The sequence below is a fragment of the Hipposideros armiger genome, unplaced genomic scaffold (genome assembly GCF_001890085.2).
Source record: "Hipposideros armiger isolate ML-2016 unplaced genomic scaffold, ASM189008v1 scaffold_407, whole genome shotgun sequence".
Taxonomy (NCBI): domain Eukaryota; kingdom Metazoa; phylum Chordata; class Mammalia; order Chiroptera; family Hipposideridae; genus Hipposideros; species Hipposideros armiger.
The window spans coordinates 1,309,866-1,322,244 of NW_017731757.1; the positions used below are offsets into that span (position 1 = coordinate 1,309,866).

The 12,379-nt window shown below is 39.9% G+C and overlaps 1 protein-coding gene across 1 annotated transcript in view; it reads left to right on the forward strand.

Moving 5' to 3' along the window:
• ABCC4 (ATP binding cassette subfamily C member 4 (PEL blood group)) overlaps positions 1-12,379 on the forward strand; it is a 289,286-nt gene that overhangs the window by 182,555 nt on the left and 94,352 nt on the right. The window contains exons 20-21 of the mRNA XM_019663851.1: positions 5,162-5,241; positions 6,753-6,756. Coding sequence (XP_019519396.1) covers positions 5,162-5,241; positions 6,753-6,756 — 84 coding nt within the window. The remainder of the gene's footprint in view (positions 1-5,161; positions 5,242-6,752; positions 6,757-12,379) is intronic.

Sequence of the window (12,379 nt, forward strand, 5' to 3'; positions counted from 1 at the left end):
AAAATCCCATGATAATGTGAATAACACCATACACATGTGCTAGTTTATAATTTAGAATGCGTCTTCATAAGCATGATATCTTTTATCCTTGTAACCTTTTATCCAGTGAACTAGGCAAATATTATCATCCCTGTTTTACAGAGAAGGGATTTTCGTCTCAGTGGAGGTTGGATGAGTTGCCTAAAGGTCTGTTACTACTAAGCTCTAGAGGACAGGGGCTCTCTCTGGTTTTTCCAGCAATGGTTTCCTAATTCCTGCTCTTCTGTTTCATGACATTCTTTGAGCGGCCACCATGTTGATGACGTACTTTAACATCAAAGGCAATGGAAATGTTGAGCTCCCAGACTTCTTCAGCTCCTGCTCCTGTTCTTTCTCTGGTCTAAGCTGAATTAGTTGGTGTAGAATCTTGTAGAAAGTTCAGGTTTGCTCGGGTCATATAACAGCTCCCTCATGTACACAGTGATCCGTTCAGCCCAGTGGCCATCTCTGGGCTCTATCAAACACCCTCTCCTTTGGACTAGTTTTGTCCATCACATGACATTGTACCTGAAAGGTACAGGTCATTCTCTTTGCCCTTTTAGAGGGACTCTGACCTTTTCTTTAATAGGCTGCTTGGAGTTGGATTCCACCTTTCACCAGGACAGTGGTTCTTTTACTTACCCTTGCACACTCTCCCGGATTCAGAGCCTGGCTCAGACCCAGCACTCCTGGCTTTGGACTCTGTAGGGCAATCACACTAATGGCCCATTCTTACCGAAAGCATTGGATTCTAGAACAATCAGTGAAGCTAAACGTGGGCACATATAAAGAAGTTCAGGGCTGGCCGAGTGGCGCGATGGTTAAGAACTGACTTGGGATGCCAGAAGGCCCTGGTTCGGATCCCACATATGAGGGCCAGTGACACTGCCCTCTACAGCTAAGATGCTGAACAACAGCTCAACCTGGAGCTGGGCTGCCGTGAGTCGCCGGCGACGGCGTAGGCTGCAGCCCCTGTGGCAGTGGGTTGCCATGGGCTACCGTGTGTAGCCAGCAGCCAGCGTGAGCGGCCGTCCAGAAGCCGGCGACTGATCTGCCTCGCCCGGGAAGAGCGCAATGATGGTGCCAACTTGGGCCAGTGAAGCAACATCCTCCACAACTAGACTGAAGAACAAAAGGACAGCAACTTGTCTGTTCCCCTTCCCCCAATTCCCCAGCACTGTTCCCATCCCCTCAATTCCCCAATAAAAATCTTAAAAAAAAAAAAGTTCACAATATCGAAGAGTTCATAGAACACATCTGCTCTTACCCTAAGGTTAGGTGTGGTGTGGCCTGATGTCGGGTCTGTTTTGCTGATACCTAAGATCACTTTCATGGTAGAGAATGGGGCTCAAAAGGAAGGAACTACTGACGCATGCTATATCGAGGATGAACCTCAAAAAACTAGGCTAAGCGAAAGAAGCCAGACACAGAGACCACATATTGTACAAATCCATGTGTATAATGTGTCCTGAAAAGACAAATTTACAGAGAAAGCGAGTAGATTAGTGGTTGCCTGAAGTTGGGGGTGGGAAATAGGGAGTCACTGTAAATAGCATGGGGGGGTCTTATGGGGGGATAAAAATGTCTTAAAATTGATTTTTGGTGATTGTTGCATTGCCCAGTTAGGTTACTGAAATTCAGAGAATTGTACACCTGAAATGGGTAAATTTTTTTAAGTTGTAAAATATACCTCAATAAAAATATGCCTCAACATTTTGATATGTAAGTATACCTCCCTTTTTGTTGAAAAAAAGAAAGAAAGGAATAGGGCCCAAACTAGACGTGGGAACTTCCAAGTTTTAAATTATAGTTTGAGTATAAGTAAGCTGAGGAATCCTAGATATGGGAGAGGTGTCAGAATTCCAGCTTAGATTGTTAAATCAGTTCTTAAAATATGATCACTAATGAATTTGTACTTTGACAAGATGTTTGATGACATGTTTCATGGCATTTTATCTTGTGGACAAGATTGAAAAATGTGAACCAGAGCAGTTGGGAGGATCCTGAGTGGTTCACTAATGGTATGGACTTTAAGGAAGACACCTCCCTCTGTTTTCTCCCTGTTCTTTCCTCCTACGTCCCCCGTCTCCCCTTTCCACTACCCCTCCACCTTCCTCCCTTCACCCCACTCAACCCTCTCTCTCCCCTTTCTACACTTTTTTTAAAAACACAAGTAATACATAGTCATTGTAGAACAGTAAGAACGTCAAGAAAAAATTAAAATTGCACATACTACATTACAGACTTGTTGCAGACTTGTTTGTGTCCAAAAAGTGATCTGGCCGCCAGAATTTACCGTGATTGTTGGCTTCGTGATTGGCTAGATCCTGTACAGAATGGGGAGATGGTGTCCCCACTTTACCCCGAGGTGATCAAACAATACCTGGGGTATTAATTTCAATCCTGGGCACAAGACATTAACGGAGACTGACCATCTGAGTCTGGGCAGGAGCAATGGCCAAGAGGGGACACTGTGCCTTATGAGGGATAATTGAGGTACCAAGCACTGGTTGATGGGGAGAAGCCTGGAAAGGCTATGATTTGCTTTCTTCAAGCATAGGAAGGGCTGTCCTGTCAAGAGAAATTAGATTTACTCCGCATGGTTATACAGACAGAATAAGCAGCCGACGTTGGCTGTTCCAGGAAAGCAAGATTTGGTTTAATGTAAGAAAGCCGTGCCTAAGAGAACAGTCTGAAAATGGACTGGGTCCCCCGCCGTTCACAGCAAATCCCCTTTCCATCTGTATCCCTGGAGATGTTCCAGCAGTGACCACATGGCATTTGGGTGAGGAGACATGGCATGTGGGTGAAGGGAATTCATCATGAGGATTTGATGTGGAGACCTTTGAGACACTGACTACAAGGCCGTGAACTTGAAATCACAGCTCTGATTACAACAGACTGTCACAAAATCAGATGAAATATCCTGCAAACATCATTCATTCTCTTAATTGTTTCTTAGAGCAAGGAAGTAACTAATGAACCTTCTAATCTCACATTTTCTATACTCAGCTCGTTGGTGAATAAAAGTTTAGTTTTTGACCATCTTGGACATTCAGTTGAGTGATTATAGTAGCCGTGCAGGGAGATGGTTTTTCTCAGTTATGTGTTTTCTTTATATTTTACACTGTTTCCCAACCATGGGTGTCTCAGACCTTAAGACTCCCACATCTAGTAAAAGGTAAAAAGGTGGTTTCACGTATTGTTATCTCTGTGTAGCTTTTTTCATGTTTTTTTTTTTTAATTTTACAATTGCTTTCAACAGTTTTAAAGCTGAACCATACTTGCATTGCTTCTGAATCCTGCCTGTGTTAAAAATGTGTACTTTTCTGTTGAAGAAATAACAAGCACTTAAACTGTCTTTAACATTTTTTGACATATATTTTCCTTATTTTGCTATTGATACTTTGAGAACTTAAAAAATAACTAGCTAGGCCACAGAATCCATGAGAATATGTGCAAAATGGCTCAGCTGATGTTAATGCTCCTGAATTACAACTGGTGAAATAATACCTGAACCTCTTGCCCCGCAAAGTGTGGTCTGGGAAACGCAGAAAGCCGTTTCTAAGAGCTTGGTAGACATGCAGAACCTCAAGCTCCTCCCTGAAGCTACTGAGTGAGAACCTGCATTTGAACCAACCGACCACCTGACAAGACAGTGCCCAGTAGACTTTCTCAGGTGACAGTCATGCTGCAGAACCTGTGGGTAATATTACTATTTCACCTTGGGGCTTTTGTTGGTTTATTTGACTCGTTTTGAGCTTCTGTTTTCGTGTCTGGCATTGTGACTGGGTTCTTTCACACACATGAGCCCGTTTAATCCTCAGAATTAGGCTCTGAAGGAGGTATTATTGGAGGCTCAGAAAAGTTGTTGCGGGCCTTCCAAAGGTGTCACAAAACGGTGGTTTCTGGAGTCTGTGTTTTCTAAGTCTAAGACAGGAAAGTCGCGGCCCTGCGTGTAGTGGCGTGGCCTGGCCAAGCGGGAAAGCCTCCAGTTGCTCCAGCTCCTGGCTTGGCACACCTGTGCCACCTAGCCCAGCCCAGGTGCCTCGTGGGAGGATTGCAGAGGCAGCATTTCTCCAGAACTGGAAGCTCAGCCTCTGGCCATTCACGTTCCAGTTGTGGCTTGGTATGAAAGGCCTCAGCGGAAGTCACCTCTGACGAATCTGGGAAGAGCACCTAAAAGCCCCACATCTATCTCACCTGCAGTCTGGTTTCCCGAAGCATCAGTTACAGAAGTGTAGGGTCTAGATAAATACATGACTCAGGAGTTGCCTGTACCAGAAGAAGCTCTGTTTGTATGTGTGTGTGGCTTTAATTTTTTTGAATTAAATCACTTGAGAAATGATATTTATTAGAAATTAGTTCTGATCTTCCAATTCTGAAGCCTTTAGAATATATTGTTTTCCTGGATTCTGAGGGGGGAAATAAAATCAGTGAAATCAGTGATAAGAAATGATCTTTAATCATTAAATAATATTTGTTTTCCTACCTTTATTCTTCTTCTTGGATGTTTTAGGGAGTAAGTCTGTGTTTGTCATACCCGGTGCACCTCTGAAAATAAGGACTTACTACCCCAGTAGTAAACTCACAATTTGAAAATGGCAGGATTCCAAATTTTTACAAAATGTGAGGTTCCTTGAACTATCCTGGGTGGGAAAAGTTATTTAAATAAATAATTACATTTATTTAAAACATACTACTTAGCAAAATTAATTTCTGATAGCTAAAGCCAAGTTAGTGTAACAATTAGGTTTATTTGTGTATTTTGCAATTGTTTATTTACCTATATTTAGCACGTGGATTGAAGTTTTACATGGGGTCTAAAAGGAGGGAACCTTCTAAAATCCACCAATGTTTTCCAATACTGTCACAAGACTTTTCCCCCCCTATTCTTTAAAAAATCAGGGCCAAATTTCAGCTCTCCACCCACTGCTATTTGGTGATATTTTTGTTTCTCTTTAGGTATTATCCTATTTTATTTTATTTTATTTTACCACTGACATTGGCTTATTTCATATGAATGTGTAACATATTAAATACATATGCATTTAAAATATTGTTTTGATTTGTTTGTGAATTGTTTCTCTTGAAGGATCTGTCTGGGGAAATGAGTAATTTCTCATATCCTTTCACATTACAGGAAGAATTTTAAATCGTTTCTCCAAAGACATTGGACATATGGATGACCTCCTGCCCCTGACATTTCTAGATTTCATCCAGGTAAACTAACAGTAATGTCCAGTTCTCAAACAGAAAATGGAAGTTGCTTATTTTCTAAGGCCTCTCATGGGGGCTAAGGGTGGGCATTTCAGCCTGGCAGTGTGTCATGTTATCTTAATAAAATACCATGTTTGTCAAAGAAAGGTGTGGCGATGATTCGGAGGCTAAGTTAACATGAGTAATACCTCGTGTGTAGGAGTGGCTACACACAGTCATGTCAAGGTTGGTTCGAAGCAGCTACATGCTTGGTAAGTGGTTCTCCACCTGCCTTCCAGGTATCTGGCGTGGAGTTCACTTTACTGTGAGCACATTTCATAATATAGAAACAATCACCTCTCACGGAAAGATAGCCTAGATTAACTAAATTATGCATTGTATTACCACAAAGGAGAAAAATATTTACCACACCGTTTTTTTTTTTTGTGTGTGTGTGTGGATAAAAACCAGGTGTGGTTACTTACAAAGAAAAGATTAGTAATAATAAGGTGAAAATAATACTTTGTTAACAAGGACAATAGGGAGCAGTTATTGCAGATGCAAAGCTTTTAAAGGCAAGTCCGTTTAAGCCAATAATTTGAGTACAGGATCAAAGTCATCTCAGAAATGTCCTTTTTGTTTTTCTAGGCAGCTTTTCTTTCACACATTGATTGCTCTAAGTCTTAAGGTGTCTTTTTTAAGGAAAACCAGCAATCCCACAGAAATACCTTGTATAAAGCATTTGTTTTGTCTGTGATCTTGAGGTTTTAAAGAATATCGTTGGGTCACCTCATCTCTCATCTCCTCATTTAGTACTGTTGCTCCTGTGGCATGTTGTTTCTGTTGTTTAATTCTGTCTACTTTTTAGTGATGCAGGCTGGAGGACTTCTTCATTTCTAAGTGTGTATTTTGGAAATGAAATGCATTAATCAAAAGCTGCCCATATTCTAAGATTGCAGCTGCTGTTGCTAATACTTCATGAACCTTTTTCACTTTTCCTAAGTGCCAGTTTACAGTAGACTCATGAACTCATTTTAAGGCCAGGAAGTAGAAATGCTACCTACAGTTGGGGTGTGCAATTATGGTTTGATGTCGATGGGCCCACCTCTTATTTTTTTATCTTTTTATTTCTTCTGGAGCCACTGTTATAAAAGGAGCCAGAATTACTTAATTTGGGAAATTAGCTATGTCAGAGAAATCAGTAATAGGCCTGAGATGATTACAGGCATTCTTGTTAGTCACACAGAAATGCCAGCAGTGAATATCTGACTTCAAACATCATAGCTCATGGGTAAAGGTATCAACTGTTACCAACAGGAAGTAAGCTGAGACTCAGGTACAGTACTTTCACTGCAAACAAAGATGTCTGATTTTCTTTTCTCTTCTGCAGGCTTATTTTTATAAATGTGTCCTCCTGCGTTTAGCTATGTCATTTATCTCTAAGAAGCAATCTTCCATTAAAACAGTGTCACATTTGATGTGATTGATAATCAGTTTGAGAAGATTTTGTGAAAAGTTCTCTTTCTTTGCAACAGCCAGGTAGGCCAAGGTTGAGTGTCCAAAGCTGGCCGGCCTGTGCTTAGCACGAAGTTCGCCCTCATAAGTAGAATCCCTCATATATTTTTGCAGGATAGATGGAGAGACAGTGATAGGTGCTACCTGATTTCAGTATAAAACATCCTCAGCCTGAGGAGAGAAAATTCTAGCCTCGCTGTTCTTTAACCTGAGAGACAAGGGTCTTTTTATTATCCTCTCATTCAATCTTGGTGGATCTTATCATTGTTGAATACCAGTAGTCCCAATTAGCTGATTCCTTGAATCTCATAGCAAAGGTAAATCTTGATGTTATTGTCTCCAAGAAAGGAGCTTTTGTAATAAAGGATAACTCAGTTATCAATTATGATGAAGATCTATTGTCACTTGTTTTGTGTGCAGGTGTCTTTAATAAGGCGTCCCATAATCCCTTCAGGAAGAAATATTTTCTCCTTTTAAAAATAGTACTAGCTAAATAGAAAAGCTCTGATCCCGGCCATTGTTGTTGATTCTTTGAGGGACATTTCCCAACATTCATTGTTTAAATGGCTGTCAGGAGGAATCAAGTGAAACTTCATAAACAATGAAGTAACTGGTTCATCTTACTTTGTGAACAGAAGCCTTTTTCCAGAGGATTTGCATTCGATGAGTGGAGCTTTTGACTGAGGTATCACAGGGATCATTTTGAAGTATTTGGGCCTGTTGCTATATTAGCAAGCAAAGATTTTTATTAAAGCCACAAAAATGAATTCAACCTGTCCTCAAATAAAGGCCAACAAAAATCAAAATGTAAATTGATTTTTTTTTTTTTTTAAGTTGGATAGGACTGTCAGGATGAAAACAACCTGGTGGTGTTCTGGGACTCTTAATGGAATCATGTAAACTTAAAATAAACACTATTATGGTAAGCACATAGAATGAAAACTAATTTTCCAAATCAAATACATTATATTCAATTCATTTTCCCCAATCAACCAAATGTTTAAAACCTGTTAGCTATAACAGCCATCTTCTGGAAATTAATTAGAAGCCTATTAGCTCTGCTAGCTGAGCCGAATGAAGAGGAGTGCTCGTTACATTTCTAAATAGATTCCTGAATTAAAGCAAAGCAAGGTCAAAATGACAATCAGCTTGACTCACCTTATGGCTGTGCTTATGTAGTAGATCTACTTTTGGAGTTTTTATTTTGAGGGGCAGGGGTTGTTAGTGTTTTAAAGGACATTTGGTCTGCTTTGACTCAATCCTCTAATAAATTTTCAAAGTGGAAGTACTAGTCAGGTAAAACATGCAGATATTATGAATATTAACTACCTGAGCAGTAGCACCCTCTCAATTGCATGGGACTCTGACATGGAAATGAGTTTTAGGCCTCATCTCTAACTCATCAACTCTTGTAAAGAGTTTTGTTAGCCCCTCTCAGAATTGAGAGAGAAAAAAATTGTCTGTCTGCCTTTGCTTTTAACGTTATTAGCAAAAGCGGCTCCTGACACCGGGAGGCCCTTGATTTTAATGGCTCTCATCAGATTCTTTGGGTAACAGTCCTCATGACCAAAAGCTCCTCCTATGCTCAGAGAAGCTCGCAGAATGTATTTCTAAACCTAACAGCTGAATTGATTGCAACAATTGAGCTTTGAAAAGGCTGGGAATTTCCTTGGGAAGACGTTACCCTTGGTGTTATCTTGCAGGAGGTGTGGTCCTTACCAATCCACGCATCATCTAGTGTTCTTAAGCCAGAAAGAATGTGGCAGGATTTATAGTAACAAATAGGATGCAAATCGATTAGATACTTGAATGAAAAGGGTGTTAAGCTTTCCATTTATCATAATATTCAAACTAAGACTGTCCTGCTTAATGTTTTTCTCTTACTAAAGATACGCGTAGACTCATGCTTTTCTGGAGCATTAAAACGAAATAGATACAGAACTAATGTAATTGCATTTATCCATGTGAACTTTTTAATCCAGAGCATGTGTGTTTGATTCCTTTTTCTGTAAGACAATGATAGTTTTGTTGGTTTTGTAAGTAAGAGTTCAGAGATGTGGACCATTGGGTTAGAACTTGTGTTTCCAGTTGAGTCTGATGCTGAGGAATTGAGAGAGAGACCTGGAAACAGAACCCTCCGTTCACACCCTAACAGCTAGAGTTGATATCCTCTAGAGAAGCAAGTCAGAAATCAGGGGGAGATTTTATTACTCCTCTGACCAAGTGACTGAGATAAGAAAATTCTGTTTCAAATGTGAGCAAATTTGCTTGCCAGATAGAGGTTATTTACCTTAACTTTCTTCCTTGGAATTCAACAGACTTGTACGTGTGTAGACATTTGTGGGGTTTGTTTAGTTTAGTTTTGGTTTTTGGGATAGTTAGCTCTTTATATCCATGCTAATGTGATACAGTGACATAGCTAATTTTGAAAATATGTGTCATTTACTGTTGTCCTGCATTAGAGTGAGAAATTCACAGGGATAGTGGGGCTAATGGGTGGTATGTTGGAGCCTGAATTGACACAGGTATAGAACTGTAGTGAGTGAAGAAAGGTCAATTTTTGACCAATGAGGAATTTTGGAAGGCTAGGTCAGAAGTGAGGAAGTTTTTGAGTATATCATAGGAAATAAATAACTTACACAATACAAAATAACAACAGCCTACAGGTTACCTCAGGGCAGCCCTGGGCTTATCAGATAAGTTAGCTAATGGCTGGCAGTACACATCTGGCTTATCAAAGTAGTGTTCAAACACGTTTTGTTTGTTTGTTTTTCAAAAATCATAAAAGCTTTGAGTATTAACAATATTTTTAAAAACCAAGTCACAAGTTAGAACATAGTTTTTTACATGTTAAAACTAAATATCTTTATGAAAATAGGGATTAAAATACAAATAGTATAAAGATCTTCATCTAGACCTCACACATGAGAAATCAGCAAGGAAGAATTCTTTTTCTAGACTTTGGCCTTCAAACCATAATGTATTTGGGTAAACAAACAAAGGAACAAAATATAGAAGCCGTAATTAAAATTCACATTTTTAAGTGTTTGATTTCTTAATACCAGCAGCATAAATCTAGTCTTGATTTTCTAAAGAGTGATTGATTTAATTAATAAAGGTGACATATGTATGTAATATTTGTAATATTTTAATAAAATGTTTTAAATTTAATTGTATTGATGACTAAAATTAATTTAATGATTAATAATATTAACAATACAAATACAATTGTAGTATTTGATGGGTAGATATGTTGTTTTGTGAACATATTTGCAACTAGATAGATAATGGAAAATCTTGAAGCTTCTCCCTCCCCCCAAAAAAACATTATTTTTATTCTCCATTAATATGGAGTTTTAATTTTTTTCAATTTCTCATTTCTATAGCATCTTCCTTTTTGTTTTATCCACCAATCTCTTATTGAACTCTTACTATGTGCTGGGATGTAGGAATGAACGAGATGACGCTCTTATCTTCATTCATCTGACAAGCTTTTATTGTGTCCTGTGTGCTAGGTACCATGTTGGGCTTCGGGATGTGGAGTTGAATGCAATTTAATTCCCGTCTTCCATGAGGCACTCTCTCCTGGGAGAGACAGATAGAAAGTCAGCAATTACAACGCTGTGTGATAAGTTATAATAGGAAGGATATTGTATAGGAGAATGGATAAGGCTTTAGCGTGAGACAAATCTAATTTCCAACCCCAGCTCTGCCGTTCAGCTATCTTGAGGAAGTTATGGGACCTCTAGGTGGAGGCCCCCTGTAGGTAGTTGGAAGTATGGGGCTGGTGTTGTAGGGAGAGAGGGACCTGGGATGAGAGTAGAGCCTGTGTATTCTTCATTGAACAGGTAGTAGTTGAATTGTGAGGGTGGATACAACTGCCCAGAGAGTGAAGCATTTTTAGGGCCCAGGATAAGAATTTTACGGAAGCCTCGATATTTACAGAGAAAACAGAGACAGAAGCCAGGTAGAGAGGAGACACAGAATGAACAGCAAGGAAGAGAGGAGGAAAATCAGTGTTGGGGAAACCAAAGGAGGACAGGTGTGTTCAATGCAAGAGAGACAGTGAGCAGAAAGTTGTCAGTTGGGTTTGGCTATTAGAAGGTGTCTAATCCAGAGCAGGTTTAGGATAGGAGGCCAGGTTACAAAGGCTGCAAATCAAAGGGGATGGAGGAAGTCGAGATGAGGGCAGACTACTCTTTGAAGGAGCGTGACCCACAGAGGATGGCCCATTTGGAATGTAGGCTCTGGGGAGGAGTCTCTGGGTCATTTGTGTTTTTTAGTTTATGTGTATGATGGTGGTGGTAGGTGGTATGGCCCTCTCTCCCAACTCTAAAGAGGCATTAGAGTTGAGATCCTGAGACACAGTGGTGAGTAAGGCATGAAGCCCTCTCCTCATAGATCTCCTCAAGCTTCTCAAGGGGAGGGAAACATCCAGAAATGCATCCCTTGCTGAGTTTGGAATGCTAGAGTGCCACAGAGGAAGTCCTCGAAGGTGAACTGGGGGTAGGAGCTAAAGGCAGTTAGGGAGCCTCTCCCAGACAGCAAAGCTTCTAGGAAGTGACCTTTGATCCAAGATGAGAAGAAAAGACCACTGTGGGTGGTGGGGCAGGAAGTGCTTCCGGAAGCCAAATTTCCACTTGGGGGAACCGTTCTCTTCTGTCATCAGCTGAGAGTGGGAAGGAGCTTGAAGAGAGTTGTTCCGTTTTGTTTAAAAGGATGTAGGATGTAGGACTCATTTTTAATGATTCTGCTTATCCTTGGTATATTTGATAAACCTTAAAAGATGCTTGATCATTTTATTTTTATGATACTTCTGAAGCGTTTATTCTGTATACTTTTCCTCAGCTTATTCTTTCCCATTCCCTCAAATGAGATCTTAGATCATTTAACATTTTATAATTATAAGAAAGACCTACCTTTTATAATTTCTTTGTTTCCTCTGTCTTTGCCTTATGAATACCATGGTGCATAGATTAACCTGCCCATGATCCTCTGAGATCTTTGCTCCTTGCCTTCAAATGCCAGTATATTTGCTTATTTTGGAACTTAAGTATACTTTTTTTCCCTGAACCAGAGAATCTAATATGTCATAAAAGGGTGAGACCCTTCAAGAGATCATCAGATTCTGACTTTGTCTGAGATTAGCTGTGGAGCAGTCCCATAACACTGGAGCAGGGACTCAACAGCCTTTTCTCACAATGAAACACTATCTTGCAATATATATCTAAATGGATTGGTTTTGCTTCATTGGCTGGTGATTTGTGTTACAAAGGAACCCATGCCTGGAGAGTAAAATTCAAATTTCTTAGCCCTTAAATCTAATCTCACTACAACTTCCGGGAAGAAACTTGACATGCCCACTAGACGGACTGTTGAAGTGGTCCTGGGTGTGTGTGTGTGTGTTTGCACACATTTAGCCCCTCCTCAAATGGGCCTTATTAATTCTTCATCCTTTAAGGATCAGCAGAAGTTTCTCTTCCCCATTAGTGAAGCTTTTCTTGATCACTATATTCTGCAATAACAAAATCTCTATGCCCTACAAAAAAAAAAAGAAGAAAGTATCCTATAACAGTGGACCAAATTCTGAGCTGAGCATATTTCATTTCAGCCTCATTTACAGCCAGCCAGCCAGTCAGTCAGTATT